Source organism: Enhydra lutris, unplaced genomic scaffold (assembly GCF_002288905.1).
Source record: "Enhydra lutris kenyoni isolate GAN:26980312 unplaced genomic scaffold, ASM228890v2 scaffoldscaffold11, whole genome shotgun sequence".
NCBI classification, from domain to species: domain Eukaryota; kingdom Metazoa; phylum Chordata; class Mammalia; order Carnivora; family Mustelidae; genus Enhydra; species Enhydra lutris.
Window position 1 is genome coordinate 30065196 of NW_019154095.1, and position 21893 is coordinate 30087088.

Here is a 21893-nt window from a genome sequence, read left to right on the forward strand (position 1 = left end):
ACCATGATGGATTGGAAGGGCTCCATGTGGTTCCTGTGACATCTTGGACAGGTGTCTGTACCTACCCTAAAATGAGGCTCCTTTATTATTCCCATCCTCTCCATTTTTATGTACTTACTCACCTAAGAAATCCTCTTCTATTATCACACTACACTTTGAAATTAAGGAAGAGATAAGTATGTGAGTGTTTTGGTTGTAAAACAGTCCTTTAATCGATGTGGCATGGATAATAGTACTTCTAGGCTGAAAGATTACATTTTCTTTCCTCGCACTTGGAGGATTCCAGTGAAATCCCAGGGATGATAGCAGAAACAGCAACAAAAGAATCTCCTCCTGTACTTTGATTTTATAGAACACCTACCAAAAAGTTGTCACACACTCACGAGCAAGAGACAGCAAAGTGATTATAATGGAAATTTAACTGAAACTTCCCAATGTGTTTAATTGCTGTAATAACCATAATTACTGAATTTCCCCCCTAGTTTCTGTGGTTTTATTAACTGTGCTGCTTGTTCTTATTACTGATTGTGTCGGCAAGATCTTTTGACTTGGAAGTACTCTAATAAGATGTAGGGGAAAAAAGAGCGGGTATTAATTTCTCCAGCAGGTGGTTCTTCAGAGATACAGAAAATAACACTGCAAAGTGGCATTTTTTTTTTTTTTTTTTTTTTTTTTTTACATAATCTTATTTATTTATTACAACATTCCCCTAGGTAGTAAGGGAAGTTGAACTGTACAGGGGGCCTACTTTTGCATATTAAGAAATTAATATTCAGAAAAGTGTTCTGCCTTGCCTTGAGTCACACAAGTAGTAAGAAACCAAGCTGGAACACAGATCTGTTCCTTGGGTTCCTTAACACTTTATTCCTTCTTCTACAAATGGAAGGCATGCATGTTTAATAGCGTGTGCATATGGGGAGGGGAGTAGAGTGGTAGAGTGAGTGAATAGAAAGAAAGAACTATGATGCTTATAGAGGAGTTTAACAAGAAAAAAAAATACTTTTAGATACTGGATGGAGTAGAGTTTGGTGTCTGTTTTGTTTTTCATCAATTAGACACTTTAGTAAGAAACTAAGTTATCTTCACGTGCAGGAGAATGTCTTGTTTCTTTCCGCACGGCTGTCAAATGGTATCAGTAATATTTAAGCACCCGCAGAAGGCTTTATGCTGGGAGTGTGGGGAAGTGGGAAAAGCATGGGTGTTATCTCTGCCCCCAGGAGGTCATGGATTGTATAGGGATTCTCTGGTTCAGCCTTATCGGAAACATAGTTGTTCCAGGCCATTGCTACAGCCCTCTTAAGGCTAGGGGTGGGGAGGGTGGTGCTTCAGGATTTTCAGGAGGTCCATCGATTTGCAAATAGTGACCATTTAGAAAATTATTATTTATGTTAAGGTAAATTCTACTTGAAGTCAGGATTCAATCAGGGAGATATCCCTAATGTATGCTGTAGCTTATCATACATGTCGTAAAGCCCAGTGCTAAATTGTAGGTTACTAATTCTAAGTGCCATGAGGCTGGGAAGAGGGAGAGACCCAGAGGGCTTCACGAGGAGTCCTGAGGAGGTAGATTTGCGTCTGCTGATGGGGCAGAATCCCCTTTGCCTGGCTGGGTGGGATGAGCCCGGCCATGACAGAGAAAGCGGAATTGTCGTCAGTAGCAAGTTCTGTTTATAGGACAATAAAGAGGTCAGTGGGGGAGTAAGATGTGGAATTCTGCTCTTTATGGGACAAGCTGTTTTGTGTCAGACCTGGACTAGGTGCTGGGTACACAGAGACGAGTGGTCTAGAGGGCAGAGAGATGGCGAACAGTTAGAATACTCAGTCTTAAGCGCTACAGTAGTGACAGACATGGGATGCCATAGCAAGAGGCGAGCACAGGTAGGGGAAGGGGACCCGGTCAGGGACCGAGGAGGCTGCCAAGGAAGAAGGGAGGGAGAAGAGGTTTATCTAGTCTGAAGGAACAGAACAAAGCATCTTCAGACTGGGAGTAGTCAGTCTGAGGATGCCTGGGAAGAAGCAAGGTGGACAGGTATGGAGAAAATGGTTTTGCAAACTGCAGGTATATGCCTGTAGAGGTAATTTGTTACATGGCTTGGATAGACATATATAAAAGTATCATTAGTATTCAGAAAAGCATTTTCATGTTGGCTTCATGGGTCCAGACAGATAAGAGCACTGTCTACATATTAATAAAATCCCATTATACCAGAAAGGCCAATATTCAGAAATTACTTCTTTTAAACAGTAGCCTTGCTGGGAAGAATTAAGTGGGAACAAAAAGATATTTTATGCCACTTATGTGGCTGTAAATTACTCGTGGCAAAACATTTTAACATATCTGATCGTCCAAAAAGAAGACCCTTTGTATAAAGTGAGCCATTAGTGTTGTCATCTGTTTTTTAAGGTTTAAGGACCAAACCGAATCTAAATTTAATTAACATTTGCAAGGTGCCCCTATTATTTCCACTTGTCCTATAAATAATAAGAGAATGGATACCATTATTGTTATACCCATTTTTAAAAAAATGAATGCCCTGAGTGTGAAGGAAGTTCCGTTTCTTGCTATAGATCTAATGTTGATGAATAGTAAAGCTTTTATTTTTATTATTTTTTATTTTTTAAGTTTATTTGACAGACAGAGATCACAAGTAGAGAGGCAGACGGGGGTGGGGGAGGGAAGGAGGCAGGATCCCTGCTGAGCAGAGAGCCCGATGCAGGGCTCGATCCCAGGACCCTGGTATCATGACCCAAGCTGAAGGCAGAGGCTTTAACCCACTGAGCCAACCAGGCGCCCCAGTAAAGCTTTTATTTAAAATAGATCTGACTCTATGCCTCCTGTTTTCCTGTTTATACACAATTACTGGTGATTTTGCTGTGTAGAGTAAAGTACAACACAGGGCTACAGACACCTACAGACATGGGGAAATGTTTTTAATTTTTAAAAACTCTCATTTTTCAGTTTCATCTACATATTCATCATTTTCTATTACTAAGATATTCAAACTGTTAATGGTTTGCAACAGTTGTTTGGTTTCTTAAACTTAATCTGAGGCTTTGATCGACCAAGCAGAGGTGAATTTCATTGTGAAGTTAAAGATTTCCTTGGGATTGTCTTTATTTTAAGAAAAATGTTAACTCTTTTGCCATCCTTAGTCTAGGTTTCTTTTCCACATAGTCTAGATCGTACACAGCAGCCGGAATTTCCTTGTCATCCCTTCGTGTTGCGAAAAGACTCCACACCAATCAGCAATTTCAGTTCACCATTTGCCCCTGTTCCTACTAATAAACTACTTTCTTATATGTTCTTCCTATGACTTTGAATTTATATCTGAGCTTGTGTTTGTTGTATTTGGCAAAGCAGTGTATGGAACCAGTTTTAAAAAATGGAAACTGCCCCAGCGTCTGCTTATCCCTTTGTTCCGCTTCCTCTGCCTGGTGGATCATTTTGAGCAAGAAAACTGGCTAAAGAGCATGGCACGTGACCGATTCAAATTTGAGGCTGTCAGATTGGCCTCAGTTAAATATCTGTTCTATGCTAGCCCTACGAAAGGCTGGCTTCCCATTTTTTTTGTGTATGGCACACTCTTTTGTTGCCCATAGTTCTGTCTCAGCTCTTCCTTTCTGCTCTCACCTATTTTAATTGTGTTTAAAATTGGATCTAATTGGTCTTGTCAAATTTCTACAAAAATCTGAAGGGAGTTCTTGCTTCTGTTGTCCATGATCGCGGGTCCTTTGACTCTCTTCTAGAAAAAGTTCACACACATTCCCTTCTTGCATCAGCTGAGCAGCTCCTACAGGTCATTTTAATTTTATATGTAAGGAAGGTTCCAGTTCCTTCAGCATATAAATGGGACTACTCGGTGCCTATTTCGTATGGCTTATGTGAGGCATTTGGTGCAGTGCCTGGTTCTGTACAATATGGCAGTTGCTCTCCCCCCGTCCCCTGTACCCTTCCTGTTATTGGCAGTTGGACAGTATCTGAAGCTGTGTTGAACACACGCACACACGCTCACACAGACACTCACAGCATTCATATATGATTCCTTAGAGATCGGAGGAATGGATTTATGTAAACTGAGGAGATATTCCCTATATGCAGGGAGTTAAGTTGTCTTGGCCCGTAAACTGTGGTGGATGAATCAAGCCTAAAAAGGCCAAGAAGACAGTAGTTATTGGAACCTTGAATCCATCCGTGAGCACTTATTCAAAGAGTATAGATTGCATTTTGATTTTAAAAAGGAGAAATTTAGAACTTTCATCTTTAAATCAGTCTGTATTAATTTATTTTTACATAGTATTGTTTTTCTTAATCTAAAAGTAATGCGTGCTTATTAAAAAATCCTAAATATGGCAGGAATATAAACGATAATTGTAATGATAGCTAACACTTATTGGGAGCTTACCGGATTCCAAGCATTGTTTTAACTCACTTTACATGAGTTAACTCTTTTAATACTTTTAGAAAATGAAAGTCCACTGAAACATCAGCCCCTTCCAGATTTCTAGAGAACTCATTAATTAAAAAGCAAAAAATTTGTTTGATGGTGATTGGATGGGAATTCAGCACTTTTTCCAAGTTCACTTCCTTCCCGTGGAGAGCATATGGTAGCTGATTGAAGAGAGTACAAGACAGTTGTATCCATACTTGTCAAAGCCCCAGATCATTGCAATGTGTCATTTTCAAGAAAGGTTCGTCTGTTTCTTCTCTTTTCCTACTTCCCACCCTGTACCCTAGGACTCATGGATCAAAGAGTCTTAGAGTTCAGTCTGTCATTGGAGTTCACAGGAGTCCCAGGGATCACCTGGAGCATTGGTTTTCCCATTGTGTCCCTGGAGAATCTTAAGTTTCCGCTGAATTGAAAATGGGCCGCCAACCGCCTCGACCTGAACACTGTTATCTTCTTATGATAGTTTTGAATATGAGGGTCTGATTTAAGCTTTTGTTTTAAAACAGGATTTTTTTTTTTTCAAAACAGTCGAAACCACTGATCTAATTTAATCTTTTCGCTGCATAGAGATATTCTTGACAGGTGGTTATCCAGACTTGAATCTTTCCAAAGGGAAAGGCCCCTCCCCTTTTTTGAATGTTCAAAAACTCTTCTTTATCACTCAAAATATGCCTTCTTTTTCCTGTTAGACATATTTCCATCTTCAAGAGCCACCTCAAATAGTCTTCTTTTCTAGATGGCATCCGTGAAATATATTTAAAGAGTTACCTGTATCTTGTTCATAGTTGGCCTGTCAGTAGGACCTCTGTTTCTTTAACAGAATCTTCTCTAGTGATAAAATTGATAAGCCCTATTCAGTTGTGATCAACCTCTTCTAAAGTCCTCTAGTTATTGATATTTTTCATCAGATGCCACTTCAAGACATAATTAAATATTCTAGACACGATTCAGCCTGGGAGCAGTGTATTCAGACTTTTATCCAATTTGATTTATGCTGTTTTAATATTAATATGGCCAAACAGTGTATAAGTGTCTCTTTTTTTTTTTTCTAGTTTCCTTTTTTAGTAGTCGCTTAAAATGGAATAATGTTAAACACATGGCTAATTGAAATCCTTTTTTCTGTATATATTATTGTCAAGGCACGTCTCTCCAAACCTGCACTTCTGCTACTGATTTTTGAGCTGGAATGTATTTGTTCTGCTTATCTTGATTAAATTGAATCTTGGTCTTTGCCCATTGATGTTCAGTCCTAGAATTCCCGAGGGTGTCCTCTATTGAAAGGATACCTTAGCTACATGTAATGCCTGCCTTAGAAATTCACAGTACATATTTGCATAAAACCCACTAAGAGGTACTGTTGTAAAGAGATCTGTTTAACTTCGTTCAATGCAATATTTATTTGAGCATAGAAAAAACCTTTTCTTATTCTTTTAAGCATAACATTTATTAACATCACTTGGAATAATATTCCAGGAAACACTGTGTAGTTCTGTTAGGAGAATTTTTATTTTAAGAACTGTCCCTTTAAGATTATACTAACTATAAAACTGATTACCATGTTTCTTTTCTTTTTTTATCATGTTTCTTATAGTTTGATCCAATTCAGTGGTTAAAATAGTAATGGCATAGGGTCAAGAAAGAACTCCCCACATTACCATCAGGGACTGTCCCTCAACTTATATAAATAGGAAAGGAGCGTTCTTGGAATGATTATAATCTTGAGGTGTTGTATGTTCTTGGGTTGTTGTGATACCTTAGAATTAGTATTGGGGGCTTAACAAGAAAAGTTACCATTTTGTTATTTTAGTTCACTTTTTCTTCTGTGTTGAAAACCGGGATATTTTTCCTCAAACTGACCTTCTTCATGATTTATCTATCCGTGATTGTTAGTGGTTCCATGGTTGTACATGAAAATTCTTCCAGCTAATTGGGCTGTTTGGGGCTGGACAAGTTTATTGTAGTATTTGTATTGTTTCTGACTGGTCTTCACAGGTGTGTGTCGTGAAGGAAACTTGGCATGCATGGACAGATTTGTATAAATAGCTGATAATCCATTAAGAAAAACACCAGATTTGAATAGTCCAAAACCAGACTTAAACAGTCAACACAACTTAGATGGGGGGGGGGCGGCTAATATCCTAATATTGTACTTTGATCATTTTAAAAGTTTTTGTAGTTTATAATTAGATCTTAATATCAACTTGCCAAGGTGCTTACCCTTTGTAAGCACAGTTCTATCTTGTTTATAGGGATAGACTGCAGCGAAAGTTTTCTGTGGCGAATCCCTCTGATTAATATGTGAATATCCATGCATAAATGGCCCTTGGTGACCTCCCCCCATTAGAGCTAAACAGGCTGTTTTTATATTAGATCCACTTTTTATCAACTTTGTTTTGTGTACCATCATTTTCAGGAAATAGGAGCAGTTATGCTATGTGGATGACAAGGATTCCATCATCAAATAAGTTTGAGAATAACCAAATAATATATTTCCCTCTTAGAGAGTCAACGGATGTTAGCATATTAAAGACTTAAGAATTCCTCAGGATTGACAACAGAAAGCCCGTTTTTGTTTAACCTAATGTCTCCCGAATTTATTTGAGTATAGTACTTTCTTTTGTTTTCTCAAGTTTACTTGTTGACATTGTTCTGAGTCATTAATTTTTCAGTCCACATGCTGGTTTGACTGTTGCTGCCTTGGTCTGGACCTCCTCCGACTGTCTCTGCCCTCTTAATAGAGCATCCTCCTTTCCAGCAGCCAACATTTAGGAACATTAGGTCCTGAAGTGAGCTTAAGTGAGAGCATCCAAATATTTTCTTCATTTTTTCACACATTCATCCAATATCATTTGAAGATGTGCCAAGGACAAAGCAGTGGCATGTCCTCATAGAACTGTGAGCATACCAAGAAGTTTAAATTATAGACTCCCCCCGCTCAGAGTGTATGTCCTACCTGGAAAAATAAGATCTACTTCAAGAACTTTGAGGATCATGGAAGAGGTACTCCAGGCTATCAGAATTTAGACAAAGAAGAGAGCGGCAGCAGCTCTATGATTATGAAAGTTTTGATGAAAGAATTGGCGCTTGAGGTGGTCCTGAAAAGTCAGCCAGTATCTGGAAATATGGGACGCCCCATGCTAGGAGGAAGAAAGGGCACAAGTGAAGGCACCTTGATGGAAAGCCATAAGGCTTACATAGGGGACCAGATGGGTGGTTCCATTCAGTAGACTGGAAGAGAATAGTAGGAGTTGAATTTTTATTAACTAAATTAGAACAACTGATTGAATTTGATTAATAATATATGACAGGAAGACCAGAAAATTCACTATAAAACTAGGAAGGTGTAAATTATGGGAGCTTTGCATAGAATTTTGAGTTGCTGTCTTTGCTTCCTGCCTTCTTTCCTTGTTGTCATCCCAAGAGCCCAGGCAGTCAGGACCAGGAGTGAGTAGACAGAGATGCTTTTAAAAGTCTTCAGTAAACTCAACCAGCCCCAGTGGTTCTGTGTTTTTAAATCGTGGAGACTGCTGAAGTTATTGGCTCTATGCAACAGTAAAACACAGACAGATGCAAATCACAGTCCATGTTGAAAGAGTGTTGACTGCTGATTTAATACGCAGTTTTATGACAGTGTGTGCCGCTGTTTATTTCAATCTTCAGAACGATTTGTGTTCTTCTGTGCTCCTAGCAATGTGAATCTTCTCAAAGATAAATTCCCATTCTTTTGTAATTCCTTTTCATTCAAAATTAACCTAAGTCCTGATGTTACTTTACTGAGAAAGTGTAGAGCATTTTAATCTATTCTAGCCTGCCTAAGTGTCTGTCCTTACCAGATCTGTAAATGATTTTACACTTTTTAAATCTTTCTAGTGGCTGATGCCATTTCAGAAAGGAAGAAAATTTACCAGTTGGTTTGAAAAACAAAACAAAACAAAACTGAGGCATAGTGTGTTTAGTGGTGGTGGTGGTAGAGGAATAAAAAGAATAATTAGAGAAGATGTTCTTTAAATTACTAACCTGGATGATAAAATTAAGGCCGTGTCCATAGTGTCACTTAAATGTGATCTTATCTTTATTCTTGGTTAAATCATACATCTGTGTATTAGTTAAGCTGTGTTTTTAGGTGGTATGTGTGGAGTGGGGAGGGGGAGTTTGCTAAAGAGAAATAGATTTTGATGGTCATTGTATTTCCTTGAAATATACTTATACCACTTTGGTCCTGATCTTACAGGAAGTCAGAACTTCGCATTAACAAGGCATCACTGGCTGATTCTGGAGAATACATGTGCAAAGTGACCAGCAAATTAGGAAATGACAGTGCCTCTGCCAATATCACCATTGTGGATTCAAATGGTAAGAGATACCTGCTACATTCCATTTCTCGGGCTGTGAGAAGAGTAATCAAGAGATGTGGTGAGAGTTGTAATAAACTGGTGTGTTAAATCTCACTGTGAACAAATAAGAAACATGGAAGGAAAACCATAGACTTCAAGTATCTTGGGTGTCTTCCATAAAACACACTTCGATAAGGGTGTGTCTTCTACCCCGGGAGGTGATATAAATCTGAAATATACATAGACTTTTATTTTTTTTAAGAATGTCGATAAGGTCATGAATGGCAGGAATAGGCTGGGCCACTGAAAGAGATTATACTTCCTCTTTAAATTTGTCAGGGAGGGCTGTCAAGTCTTTGGCTCTGTCAGTAACAGAGAGTGTGTGTGTGTGTATATATATATGTGTGTGTATTTATATACAGAATACATTTGTATATGCAGGATATATGTATATTGCATACATATGTATGTACATATGTATATTATATATGAATATATGTAGTGTGTGCATGTTAACAGAGTACGATCCTGACTCAGTCCTAGAAGTTTGAATGTTCTCATATGTGTTTTAAATACAGCTGGCTCTGGGTCGTAGCAGTGAGGCCTATCCATTTTTTGTTAGGCCTATCAGTTCTGAAATTATGAGAGTTTTCGAGGCAAAGCCCTCCCTACTATGTCTGGTCTTCAGCTTCTGCTTTCCTAAGAATGGCGCCGGGGATATTGGTTAAACTAATGAATGACTTGGAGGTAGAAGGTGTCGCTCACCCTCCAGCAACTTCTCGGAGTTGTCCCAAGAAGTGAAAGAACCCGCACTGGTGGATGTCTGCTCGGGATACCAGCTCCTCTGTGATTTGATGGAATCATCTCTAGAAACCTATGATGAGCTAAAGCAGTGAGCGTCTCTGTCTTTTGAAATAATAAAATGTGACTTCAGAATACCCTTTGGTGCTTCTTTTCCCTTTTGCATGATGGCACTTGCCTACTGCCTATGCCAGCCCTGTTGGGTGTTAAAAAGCCAAGCCTAAGAACACTGCTCCCCTCCAGGCAGGAGAGGGGAAGAGAGTGCCCACCACAGAGGCCTGGTCTCTGCAGACCGGAAGGTAAAATGCAGGGCCAGGAAGGGGAGAGCAAAAGTAACTTGAAGGGTCAGCTCCGTAGGAGACTGATGGAGTTGGTGTCTGTTGACTTACTGGGACAGGGAGAAGGGAGTAAGATAAAAATATGGAGCAGGGTTGGGAAAAATCTCAGGTTAATCCCCAGCCTTCTCTGGATTCCCCAGTGAACTTCTCTGTTGTGGGATAATCAGAGTTCCTCCACAGAGAGTAGAGGACAACAGTGGAAAGTAGTTTCCATCACTATTTTTAGGAGCTGTGTTTGTAGTTGAAAATGTAAAAGCCATTTAAAATTTATATGAGTAAATGTAGCATCACTTTACTTTTGCTTCAGCACGGGTTCAGCAATAAGCATGTTGCTGGTGTTATTTTTACCCCATGAGGAATTTTATAGGATGCTAACTTGAAACACATTTAAAAACTAATTTCAGTGGATTATTCTTTTTTCTTTTTTTTTTTTCCCCTATTGTGCTGTGTTTAGTAGCTTATTCTCAGCCTCTCATTGGCTTGCTTCATTGTGTTTCCCTGTGGTAAATGCTATTGAATTATGATTTTGACACTTGGATTAGATTTGTAGAACTATGTATATTATAAATTCGCAGGAAAATACAATTAGAATAAGTGTCATGGTCTCACTGAGTGCTTACAGTACTATTATACTATTCCATGTTTTCTGATTTATAGGATTAAGCAGTGAATTATTTACTACTGTATTATTCCTGGCAAAAGCCCCATAGGGTTTACTTTTTTTTATTAATTCTGGGGTGCTGAGGGATAATATGGCTTTTTGCATTTCTCTCATAGGGGAGACCTCCAACTCATTTTTCCATATTAATTCATTCAAGAACTGGTCTCAAATTCGAATATTTAGTATTGACCTTAGAGAAATGCCAGTCGGGATGTTTTTGATAATCAGTCTTTTTCACCTGACAAGAGTAAAGAGAAGTTCTCACAATATTGTAACGAAGTCATTCTTAAACAACCAGCTAGAATCTTTACAAGATGAGGTCTTGCTGACTTGCATAGAGCACCTGAGGGAGAAAAAAGAATCTCAATTACAATGCAAGGTGGCCTTGTTTTTATTTTCTTCTCAGAACCCTAGGAATAGTTCATCCTTATCCAACCCTCTCATTATATTTAAAAAGAAATGTGAATTTAGCATGTGTCTGAAAATAGACACATTCAGAATCACAAGATACTTAGTAGCTAAGGAGGACTCGGACCCAGATTTCTTGAATTTCTGATCCAGTAGGGCTCTCTTTGTACCTGGCTGTGTGTTTGTGAATGTTTAAGTAGATTCTTTGGTTTGTGAAAGGGAGAAAAAAAAAAACAAACAAAAAACATAAAACAGAAAGAAGGGTGTGAGGCATAAGGAGAGGGGTTCTCTGGGAAGAGCTACAACTCCATTATAACTGGGCATTAAGGAGGAAAATATAGCCCAGGACATGTCTAAAGATTTAAGTAAACAGGAGTTTCTGGATCTTCTCTCTAGTGTCTCTGCCTTTAATGTGCTTCAGATACTTCCTTGAAGCTTCTGTTTCTTTTATCTTCTTACCTCTCCGGCTCTCAAAGTGCTTCTTCATGATTACAAACTTTAACCTGATTATGATCTCAGTTGGCCATTTTTCTTCACGGCTCTTTTAAAGACATTCTTTCCATTTTAACTCCTGTTGTGTGATTGTTTTCTTAGTTCCCAAATCAGGTTCCCCATCGCAAGAATCTGATTGGCAGAACTTACATGCCAGACCATTTCGAAAGACCTGGAGAGTTTACGAAGCATCTGCCTTCTGGTCAGGTGCCCACCATGGCTTCAACTGAGGAGAGTAAAACTGGAAACATGGCCTCCTAGAAGCACCCCTCTCCTCAGAGGCTATGGGCGGTCTGCTTTTCGTCAGAGCCTGTGGCTTGGCAGCCACCACGAGAAACAAGGCCAGTGTGTTCTGCATATTGGGAGACTCTCTTTTCCCCCAGCACCTCAGGGGCTTAGTTGCAGCACAACCAAAAAGAAAATAAATCATCTTCCTGACCCTTCAGCCTCGTCTGCTGCTCTCTTTGAATTTGCTATCAATTCTAGTTATCAAAGAAGGCTCAGCTCAGGTCTGGTGCTCTCTGGGACTCAGGCTGGGACTCAGATACACGAACGTGTGTTGTCACATCCCTGTTTCCTTAGAAATCTGGGCAAACACTGCACAGAAACACTCTTTCAGAGGGAAAAAGAGTACTCTACTGTGGTTATAAACTGCCACATGGCCAAACCTTCTCTCCCTAACTGTGTATTTATTATTGACTTGGGCTGAGAGAGTGGAATTCTCAAGAATTTCATTTCCTTCTAGAGGTCCTAGAAAAAAAGTCTTAAAAATAAGAACATGATGTCAAAACATTATATTGTGTAGAATTCCCCTTGAGATTTTAATTGATAAGTTCTACAAAATATTAGTCATTTTTTTAGTTTTATGTTGTCTCGCTCATCTCTCCCGTATTACACAAATGCATACACAACTGTGGTCTGGTAATCCAAATTTCATCCTGTGGAAAAGATGTTTAGACTATATTTTGGTACCAGATTCTGGGAGGGATGGCATGGGTAAGGGGAAGGAAGATAAGAACAAGAGATTTTCTTTTCTCCCCAGAAAAAAATGAAAAAATGTACCAAGATGGACTTGCTGTTTGACACTATTTTTAATTCCCAAACACAGCTATATAACTATCAGGAAAAAATTAGCTTGGATCATAAAAGTCTTCCATCCAATATTAGGAATTTTCTGCAGTGAAACTCATTGTTTAGAATTGCTTAGATTAGCAACTAGATATAAACAAGGTGATAACAAAAACCCAAGAAATTCTCCTTGAATTGTTACATGCTTGAGTGAAATAATGACCATATTTTCACCATTTTCGACCATTTAGAAAAGAATGTGTGTATATATACACCTCAGGGGCTTAGTTGCCCCTGTGTATATATACACACATTCTTTTCTAAATATATATATTTTCTATATTTTCTAAATATGTATATACACAGACACACAGACACACAGACACACAGACACACACACACAATCACTATGTTAAGCTACATTTTAGAAATTTGTATGTTTTCTGCCCTTTCTAATGCCTCTTAATCCCAATCTTATTTGGAAAAAAGAGTTTGCTGTACAGTAGACGGATAGACACATAAGCAATCTGCTAATTATTTGGGGGACTCTGTGGGTCTAACAAACACCAGATGAGTTTTCACAAAAAGAAGGATCTTGGGCACCTGGGTGGCTCAGTGGGTTAAGCCTCTGCCTTTGGCTCAGGTCATGATCTCGGGGTCCTGGGATCGAGGCCTGTATTGGGCTCTCTGCTTGGCAGAGAGCCTGCTTCCCCCCTCTCTCTGCCTGCCTCTCTGCCTACTTGTGCTCTCTCTCTGTCAAATAAATAAATAAAATCTTTTAAAAAATAAAAAAAGAAGGATCTTACAGACAGCCATCATTACATGAGGGGTAATGGGTGAATTCCTTTGATGAATTCAAATATGCCTCTTTAACAGGCCACATACACCGCCCTTACACAGACTGTGCACCGTATGTTTATTTTTATTTGCATTTCATTTGGTTTGGTCTTTATATAGGAAATCTTAATGTCGCAATTAATTCTTAGCTAAGAAGCTCCATAAAAACTCCTGGGCACAGATTAGGGAAGAGAGTAATAGACTTAACTGGTTTTTGAATTAATTAAGTACTGCAGTCTTTAAAGATTAATACAAGAGAATACACAAACTAATCAGTCATATCCGTGACTAGATTTTCTTTTTTTAATCAGGAGAAAAATTATTTGAGTGAGATTCAAGATCCCATAGGAACATTGGGCTCACAGCAATAAATTTGCTGTTTCCTTTGAGATGAACGAAAAATAATATTTCCACAAAATTTGCCTAATACATCAATTGGTCCTTTAAAAAAATTGGCTCACATGGGTAATAGGCTTTGTTTCGCCCTCTCCCAAATTGATGGCATTGTTGGAAATGCTGTGATATTGGTAAATGAGCTGTAGTTAAACTGACAATCATATAAAACGTTTTGTAATTTAGAAAGCAGTCTCCATGTATGTTGTCTTATATCGTATTCGCATGAAGGCTCATAAGGAAGAACCATATGAGTGGAACGGACTTGTCTTTTCAGCGTATAGTATCCATTCTGACTCTACATCATGTATTAATTTCAAAATTTCTCAGTTGTGAAACTGTCCTTGTAAGCAAGAATGCAGACACTGGAAGACATTCCTTAAGTCCTCTTCACTTGTGCTAACAAATAAGGGGGCCCATTTTCAATCTTTAAAAAGATGATTGGTCATATTTTTTTGCACACAAAATAATAACCCGTAATTTTAGAATAACAAGGAGTCACAGAAGTGGTTGTTGAAATACACACGGACGCATCATATGTATGTTTGTGTCTGTGTATATGTGTCTTTTGCCAAATAGTTATATTCAGTATAGTGTGCTCATGGAGAAATCTCAGACAAGTCATGCATGTATCCTAATGAGAAAAATTCCTTTCCACAAGGTATCATTTTTCAGACACTGCAAATTTTTCTTGAGAGCAGATTCGATTTATTAAAAAGGCCGTCAAACATGGAAAATACACTAATGTTCCTTATGCTTACTTGCCTAATCAGCAGAAGTTGCTCAGCTGTGTTCAGTTCCTGATCATTCTAAATCTTCATTAACTTGCACTAATGAAAGGGATGTCCTTTATAAATTAACCGATTTAATATACCAAATTACTGTAGGAAAACTATGTCACTTAAGTAAACATCAAGAAGATTGCAGGACTTAATTTTTTTCAATCTGTAATTGCAGCAAAATTGTTTTCAATCACTTATAACAAAAGGTAGTTTTGCAAGTCTATGGAGTCTACCCAAAACATGCATTAAAATGGTTGCTGAGTGATTTTAATCAAAAAGATTAATTTTTCTTATTAGCAGGATTCTTTTAGTATAGAAGTATATGACTTCTAACTTGTGTTTCCCCCAAGAAAATTCAGAAGGTTTCTATTTGGAGCCATAATTGTTAAAGATATTTTTAAGGTCTCCAGGGTAAATACCTAATTTTAGGAAGGGAGAGGATTGTTATTATTAATTTTTTTTTTAGGAAGGGAGATTATTTTAAGCTGTCTCTGTGTAGATAGATTTTTATAGTAACCTCCTGTTCTGGTATTTTTATGTAACATTCAATTTAAAAAAGAAACATTATGGTCAACCTTTCCTCTAATCTGAGATCTTTCAAGTTGGAGATAGAAAAGCTCTGTTTTTTGTTTTGTTTTGTTTTTCCCTTGGAAGGTCACAGTGGACAACTACTTGGTTTGTCAAAAATAAACTTGAAACGAGTCTTGATATTCATGCTGGGATTGGGACCTCTGCCCAATTCTTGTGATCCTGAGCTTATGACTTCAGTCTGGCTGTCATGTCATTGATGGGTCCTGAAGGATAGAAAAGGAAACCTCTCTCCTAATGAGGGCACTTGCTTGGAAACATGGATCTTCTTCTAGGTATTCGTAGGGAAAGATAAATGTTGTGGATCTTTGATTAAAATCTTCCTCTCAGATTACATTTTCCCCAGAGAAGGATGATTTCATTTTCTGTAGCCCAAATCAAGGAATTGAGCTGTGGTCGTGTCAGAAACAGACATTGCCATATCATCAACTCAGACTGTCCTCTTTAATGCTTGCTGCATGAACAAACCCAAAGGGTATCGTATACCTTCCCATTCCGATTCCTTTCACTTCTTCCCATTTTTTGTGGGTAGAAGAGGCAGTGTAGGCTGCTTTGGTGGCTTGGTAATAATCTCACACCTTGAATGGTTGGTCTTCCTAGTGTTTGAATAGAGAGGACTATCCATTACTTAATTTTCACAAGAGAGACACATTTGGTCTTACTAAAGATATATTTCTGGTCTTTATATATTCATATCTCACCTGATGCTTATTCTTAAACATCCCTGCTGAGTCTCACATGCTATTTGTTCCCTTCTGAGTCCACAAAACCTTTTATCCCTAGAGAAGTGTTTGAGGTTGAAGGAAACATTGCCCATCAAATTAAGTCTTCTTACCTACTGGACTAGTCCTACCATGGAAACCTGAAATGGTCGTATCTATATTTAAAGATGATTACGTTGATCGTGAACATTTCTAACTCCATGATTAACAAGCTGTTAATTCAAACATGAAATGAGAACATATTTGATTTGCTTAGGATTTTAGTAGGTTCTGGTAACTTCAACTTACCTTTTTGTCCTGGTTAGTGAATAGTGACATATTGTTTTGTTATTTGACAATAATTATACCAACAGTGAAGGTTGAATGATACTCATCATTGCATCACTGCATCTTTCCAGGCTTCCTAAAACCACACCTTACTGAAAATACTGGATTTTAGCAAGTGAAGCCCTTTCCAGAAGGACAGGAAGAAGACAGGGTTGGTTAGACAATGGAATCATCCTTTGTTCCATGATAAAGGCAGTAAACTGAAAACAAGTCAAAGCTTAAACAAGACTGTCCCAATTCCCACCATAATGGTGTGTCCAGCAGGATGTAGTTTCTCCTTCATTCCGTTGGGGTGGGAGCTCCCTATTACTCTGTGCCTTGCCGGGAGTAGCTGAAAACTGTGTCCGATAAGGCACCCGTCTGGATCATCATTGGCAATTTTCTGTAGAGTTCAATGCCAGAACTTGACGTTTTTCACCAATCCCAACAAGAAGCATTGCTTACTTTTGTTTTTGAACAAACGTGTAGTTCTCCAAAGATTGATAACTGAAAAATTCTGACCACAGCATTGATCCTACAGCTCTGATATTTTTTTTACTTCTGCCATCTGCCTTCCTCTCTGAGAAGGAACCCACGGCCTCCTTGCTGTATATTGCCCTTCACCGGCTCCATGGGGGCGGGGAATTCTTCCTATGTACTCCAGCATGGCTCATCTCATGCTCTTTGCCCAGGAAAGAGGAACTACTTATCTGGACAGCCTTTTTTTTTTTTTTTTTTTTTTTTATTGCATTTCTGACATTTGGGGTGGATAGAGCCTGGGCTTTCATCACCCTCTTGCAATACTTTTCTTCCTTGACACACTCTTCTTCAGTTGGAAGGCAGGCTGTGGAAGTGGCTCCCGGCCTCCTGATTATACATCGTAATTTCCTATCACCTTTTCTTTTTACAGACCTCATTACTGGCATGCCAGTCTCCACTGAAAGAGCATATGTGCCTTCAGGTAAGGAAAAGAAGCTCACCTCATTTCACTAACCAGAACCACAGACCTAACGAGTGCTGGCTGCACCTGCTACTAATCAGACCCCCTTCTGCATCCAAATTGTAGCTGTTCTTGTTTTCTGCTGCAGTATGTCCTCCAATTCCTTTTGCCTCTTGGGGTTTTCCATAAAGGAGTACAGTTCTTGCCGTATGTCTGAAGCTGGGCCTGGGAGGCATGCATGGGAAAAAGAAATGTCTTGATACAACTTAGTGACATTAGACCAGGAAAGAAGACATCTGGGTTATACATTCAGTTTTTTACAACCTTTCTAGGTGCTTCTCTCAGCTGCCTCTGTTCCTTTCAACCCACCGTAGTTCATTCCTGGGTAATGTGTCCGTGTCCAATCTCTGACCTCTGGGCTCCTAACGAGCAGCTGTGGGTCACTGAACTTAGAGAAAAGACTGTTGTATGCCTGAATTTTTCAGATGTTGATGCATTGCTTTTTGGTTTGTTTTGTTTGTTTCTTCCTTGCCTGTAATGTTTGCTGGTCGCACTTACAGTCTGAGCAGATATTAGCTACTTCTAACCCAGCTCTAGTAATGTGTATATAACCATAATTCATTCATTTCTCCATTTGCTGTGAATCTAATTAATCTGCTGTGAATTTTTTTCTTTTCTTTTCGCTCTTTTTTTTTCTTTTTACTTTTCTTATCCTCTGTCATTCTTTAGTTAACAGGGCCTTAGAATATTTAAAAATTCATATTTAATGAGAAGCAAGTTTTTAGAGTCTTAGATTCAAAACTCACTTCAGAAGTATGATGGTAACTTGTTTCTGCATGACACCTCATGGTTTACAAAGACATTTACATCTCATTTCGTGTTCACAATGGATGTGTGAAACAAGACATTATTTTTCTTCATCATACAGATGAGAGACTTAAGCATTAGAAATATTAAGTCATGTGTCTCATCAAGTAGGAGAGCAGGTCCTTCCAGCTAGCTCAGTATTCCTTCTCATTACCCTGTATTTAATATTTTAGTGTCATTGATTTCCTTCATATGGCCTGTACCTTGTTGGAAAGTTGGAGGAGGCCATATGATCAAACACAGCTTTTTTTTTTTTTTTTTTTTTTTAACTTCTCTTCACCAGTTTCTCCTCTTCCCTTCAAAGCCATTGTTCAAGATCATAAAAGTTAAATCTCTCTGTATCCCAGATGGCTTTGACCATGTTTAGGGCATATCCACGTGTTGTTCCTAAGATGGACATCTGTGCGTTACAGGGTGGGATGATCCCAGAGTCTAAGAGGGTTGTACTTCTCTGAGGAACAAAGAAAGCAAGAGAGAAGGGAGGGAGACAGGGAGGGAGGGGAGAAAAGATAAAGGTAAAAAGAACAACAAAAACAAAACAACAAAATTGTTAAATTATCTGAGTTTTCTTCCCCTTTCACTCAGGCATTTCTTTCTTATGAAGGGCTTCACTACCTGACTCCACAGACATTGTTAGGAAGCTGGGTTTTTTAGATTATGTGATGCTTCTCTTGGGAATTGGGAGTGACTCTCACTAGTATTTTCCGATCTATGACTTGAATCTTTATAGCTTTCTGGCTGCTGACTTTCAATCCCTCTTTGATACTAACTTGTTCTTCTTTGTGACTAATAAAAACCCTTGGGTCCCATGCTTTTTTTTTGCATGAGTTGTGTTTTATGCTCTGTCTGTATTTAAATACTAGCTTTCCTTCCTTTGTACTGGCTCCCTAAGAGAATCTTGCCCCTGTACGTCTCCAGTGATCGTATTACGAGTTTATTGAGCATGTTTTGGTTGATCCTACTGTATCATGCCAGCGGATCTTGCATGGACTTTCTTCAGCACTGTGTTTGCTCAGGGTGTCTACGCAGACCATGTTGCCTGAGAACAGATTCATTCTTCTTCTTTTTTTTTTTCCCTTTGCTCATGAAAGTTGACTTTCATTCTCTCTGAATATGGGGATTGTTCTCTTTGGTTTCATGTTTCTGAAAATCAGGACCACACTTGAGAGAAGGAATGGGCCATCTCACCTGTCCTGTGGCTCTGTTCAGAGTCATGTTGAGTCATGTTTCTAGGAAGTTCGTACACCAGTTGGTATGTGGGGTTTCTCTGCAGGTGGACTAATTTCCATGTTCATCCCTTGGGTTTAGACTATGGATAGAGTCCTCCGTGGTCTTTGAATTTTGCATACATCTTCCTCTGACTTAAAAATGCTTCAGCTTTTCCGTTGCACTGTTTCCTAGTCCTCTTTTTCCAGATGATCCCTGAGCCTGGCACATTTCTGATGTTAAAAATGCAAGCAGCCTGACTCAATAAAGCCTCATTTCACTTCTTTGTTTTATAGAGTCTCCCATTAGAATATCAGTATCAACAGAAGGAGCAAATACTTCTTCATGTAAGTATATTTGAATATTCCATTCACTAGTTTTGAACCCAAGACAGTATCTGCCTCTGGAGGTGGTGTTCCTGTCTCTCCTCTACCCTTGCTGAGGAACCAACCATACATCAAGTTTGGGAGCAGGCTGGTATTTGCTGCATGGAAGGAAATGGCCCCGTACTGTGCTTGCGGTGGGGGTAAGGGGATTAGATATCCCCTCCCCCTAAGATACACATGGACATTGGAAAACACTGCATATGGGGTGGCGTTATACTGTAGTGTCTTTGAATGTTGAAAAATGACTGCAGAGCCTCTGAGGCCTGGTTCTGGGTGAACAATAGAGAACATCGTTGTTTTTAGTGTGTCTTGTTGCCTTTAGCAATTGCTTGAGGCCTGATACCCAGCTGTTTGGGGCCTATTCTAAAGCTCCCCAGTTCTCATACAGAGTCTGCTGTGATAGAGTAAGGAAACTATATATAGATGCCCTTAATTCAAATTTGATAGCAAGTGACTAATTATGAAAATGTTTGAAAGCAAGTCCCTAGGCAAGATCTCAGATTAGTTTTCATCTGTTTAATGTGAAATGTGCTTTGTGCTTGTGGAGTTCTACAACTGTTAGATTGATTGGTGCTTTGTGCCATATCGGGGGAACTTAAGAAATTAGCAAGGACTAGTAAAAATAGTTTTGATACTTATGAATTGTGAATAGCGTTGAATTAAATTTTGATATCCAGCAGGGGAATTTATCAGACCTTGAAAATAAAACCTATAATTACAGTCTTCTTCTCCCTTATTTTAGCTCTTTATTTAACGCTATTTCTCAGTTTGAGAAGCTCTTCCATAAGTAGATATTCCCGATTATTCTGTTCCAACCCGGGGAGCATGTTGAGGGCACAATTTCCTTTGGCTATCAGTGTGGTAGGAAACACTGGCAGGAAGGTCTGTATTTTAAGCCACTTCAGTTGTTTTGTCCATCTGTTTAAATACATCCAGTTTGAATCTAAAGCCTTTCCCTTCGGGTTAGTACCAGGACTGTAACGATATGATGTAAACGTATTTTTTATTGCATGAAGTATGATGTTTTGACTACATTTTAGCTAGATAAAGCATCATTTAACTAGATTGATGGAAGCAATCTAGCGAGATCAAACAGGAAATAAGATGCCAGAGAGGACTACATTGGCTTCTTCTGTATTCTAAAGATACTCATTACATAGTCTAAAACGATAATCCCTTCTGGGGAGCTTGGGATATTTGTTACTTAATTCTACTTATAAAAAGATTAGTATAATTATATAGATTTTAACTAACTCACATTAAGGAATCATGTTGAGCTTTGTTTTAGATTTTTGAGTGTTTATTATACAAGGGCAAATACTAGATTTTTCTTTTTGGCATTTTGTCTGGGAACAGTTTCTCCCCTGCATGATTCATTGAATAAAGTTATTGAAACTCTTGTAATTGGAACCCTCCTGCTATCATTAACGGGGCGATGGATGCGATCCTTAAGCATATGCGAGTAGTTTTGGAATAGAAGAAATACTTCTTTGGGTTTTCCAGAGCTTCAGGGAACTGAAATGAATCTCTCAGTTTACATTTGTATTCATTGCAATTCTGTTGAGAGAGAAATAATTTTGAAATCTGACTCTGATCTCTAACTCTCGGCAGAGTTAGTTCCTGATATTTGGTAAAGGTTTTAGACTAAAAAAGAAGGCTTTGTATTTTAATATCATATAAAAATATTTCAGTGAGCCATTTTCATACATTCCCCCCCTTCCCTGTTCAGGCTGGGCTCTCAGGAAACACTGTGGAATTGATTCAAGCACACATTTTCTTAATCTCATGAAAATACACTCTGTAATTTGAAAGTAGAACTGGGAGTGACCAGATCCTGAGTCCAGTCTTGGTGAGAGCAGTGAGAGCAGCATGAGGCACTCAACTCTTCTAGAGGGAGCATTTGCAGAGCTCCGCAGTGCAGGGTCCGTGACGTCAATAGAGCTCCATGTAGCAAAGGCCGAAGGGGAAACTTGAGGCAGCAGAAATAGCCATAAGCGGGACTTACACATTCAAGTCATCTATAACAGTCGAAGGCCTTGGGAAAGTCCACACGGGTCAGAAATAATCAGCGCCGAAGAATAGGTTCCTTTTTGCTTTGTTTCCACCAGAAAGGAGACACCGGTAAATCCCCGTGTGGGAGAAGCGAACCCTGCTCTTACAATGCAGTCACGTCTCTGTGGGCGACATTCTTGGAACTCTGGGCACTGTCGTTTGCTGTGTACATTTTGCAGAGCCTGTCAATGGATTCGGCAAACCTGTTGTGTATTGGGATGAGTGCGTGTGCTCTCGGGGGTCAGGCGATCCTGTTACTTTTCC

The 21893-nt window shown here is 38.9% G+C and overlaps 1 protein-coding gene across 1 annotated transcript in view; it reads left to right on the plus strand.

The window, feature by feature from the left end:
- The window catches only part of LOC111144494 (neuregulin 1), a 1132137-nt gene that overhangs the window by 960830 nt on the left and 149414 nt on the right, over positions 1-21893 (plus strand). Inside the window, exons 3-5 of the mRNA XM_022498799.1 lie at positions 8680-8801; positions 17089-17139; positions 19488-19538. Coding sequence (XP_022354507.1) covers positions 8680-8801; positions 17089-17139; positions 19488-19538 — 224 coding nt within the window. The remainder of the gene's footprint in view (positions 1-8679; positions 8802-17088; positions 17140-19487; positions 19539-21893) is intronic.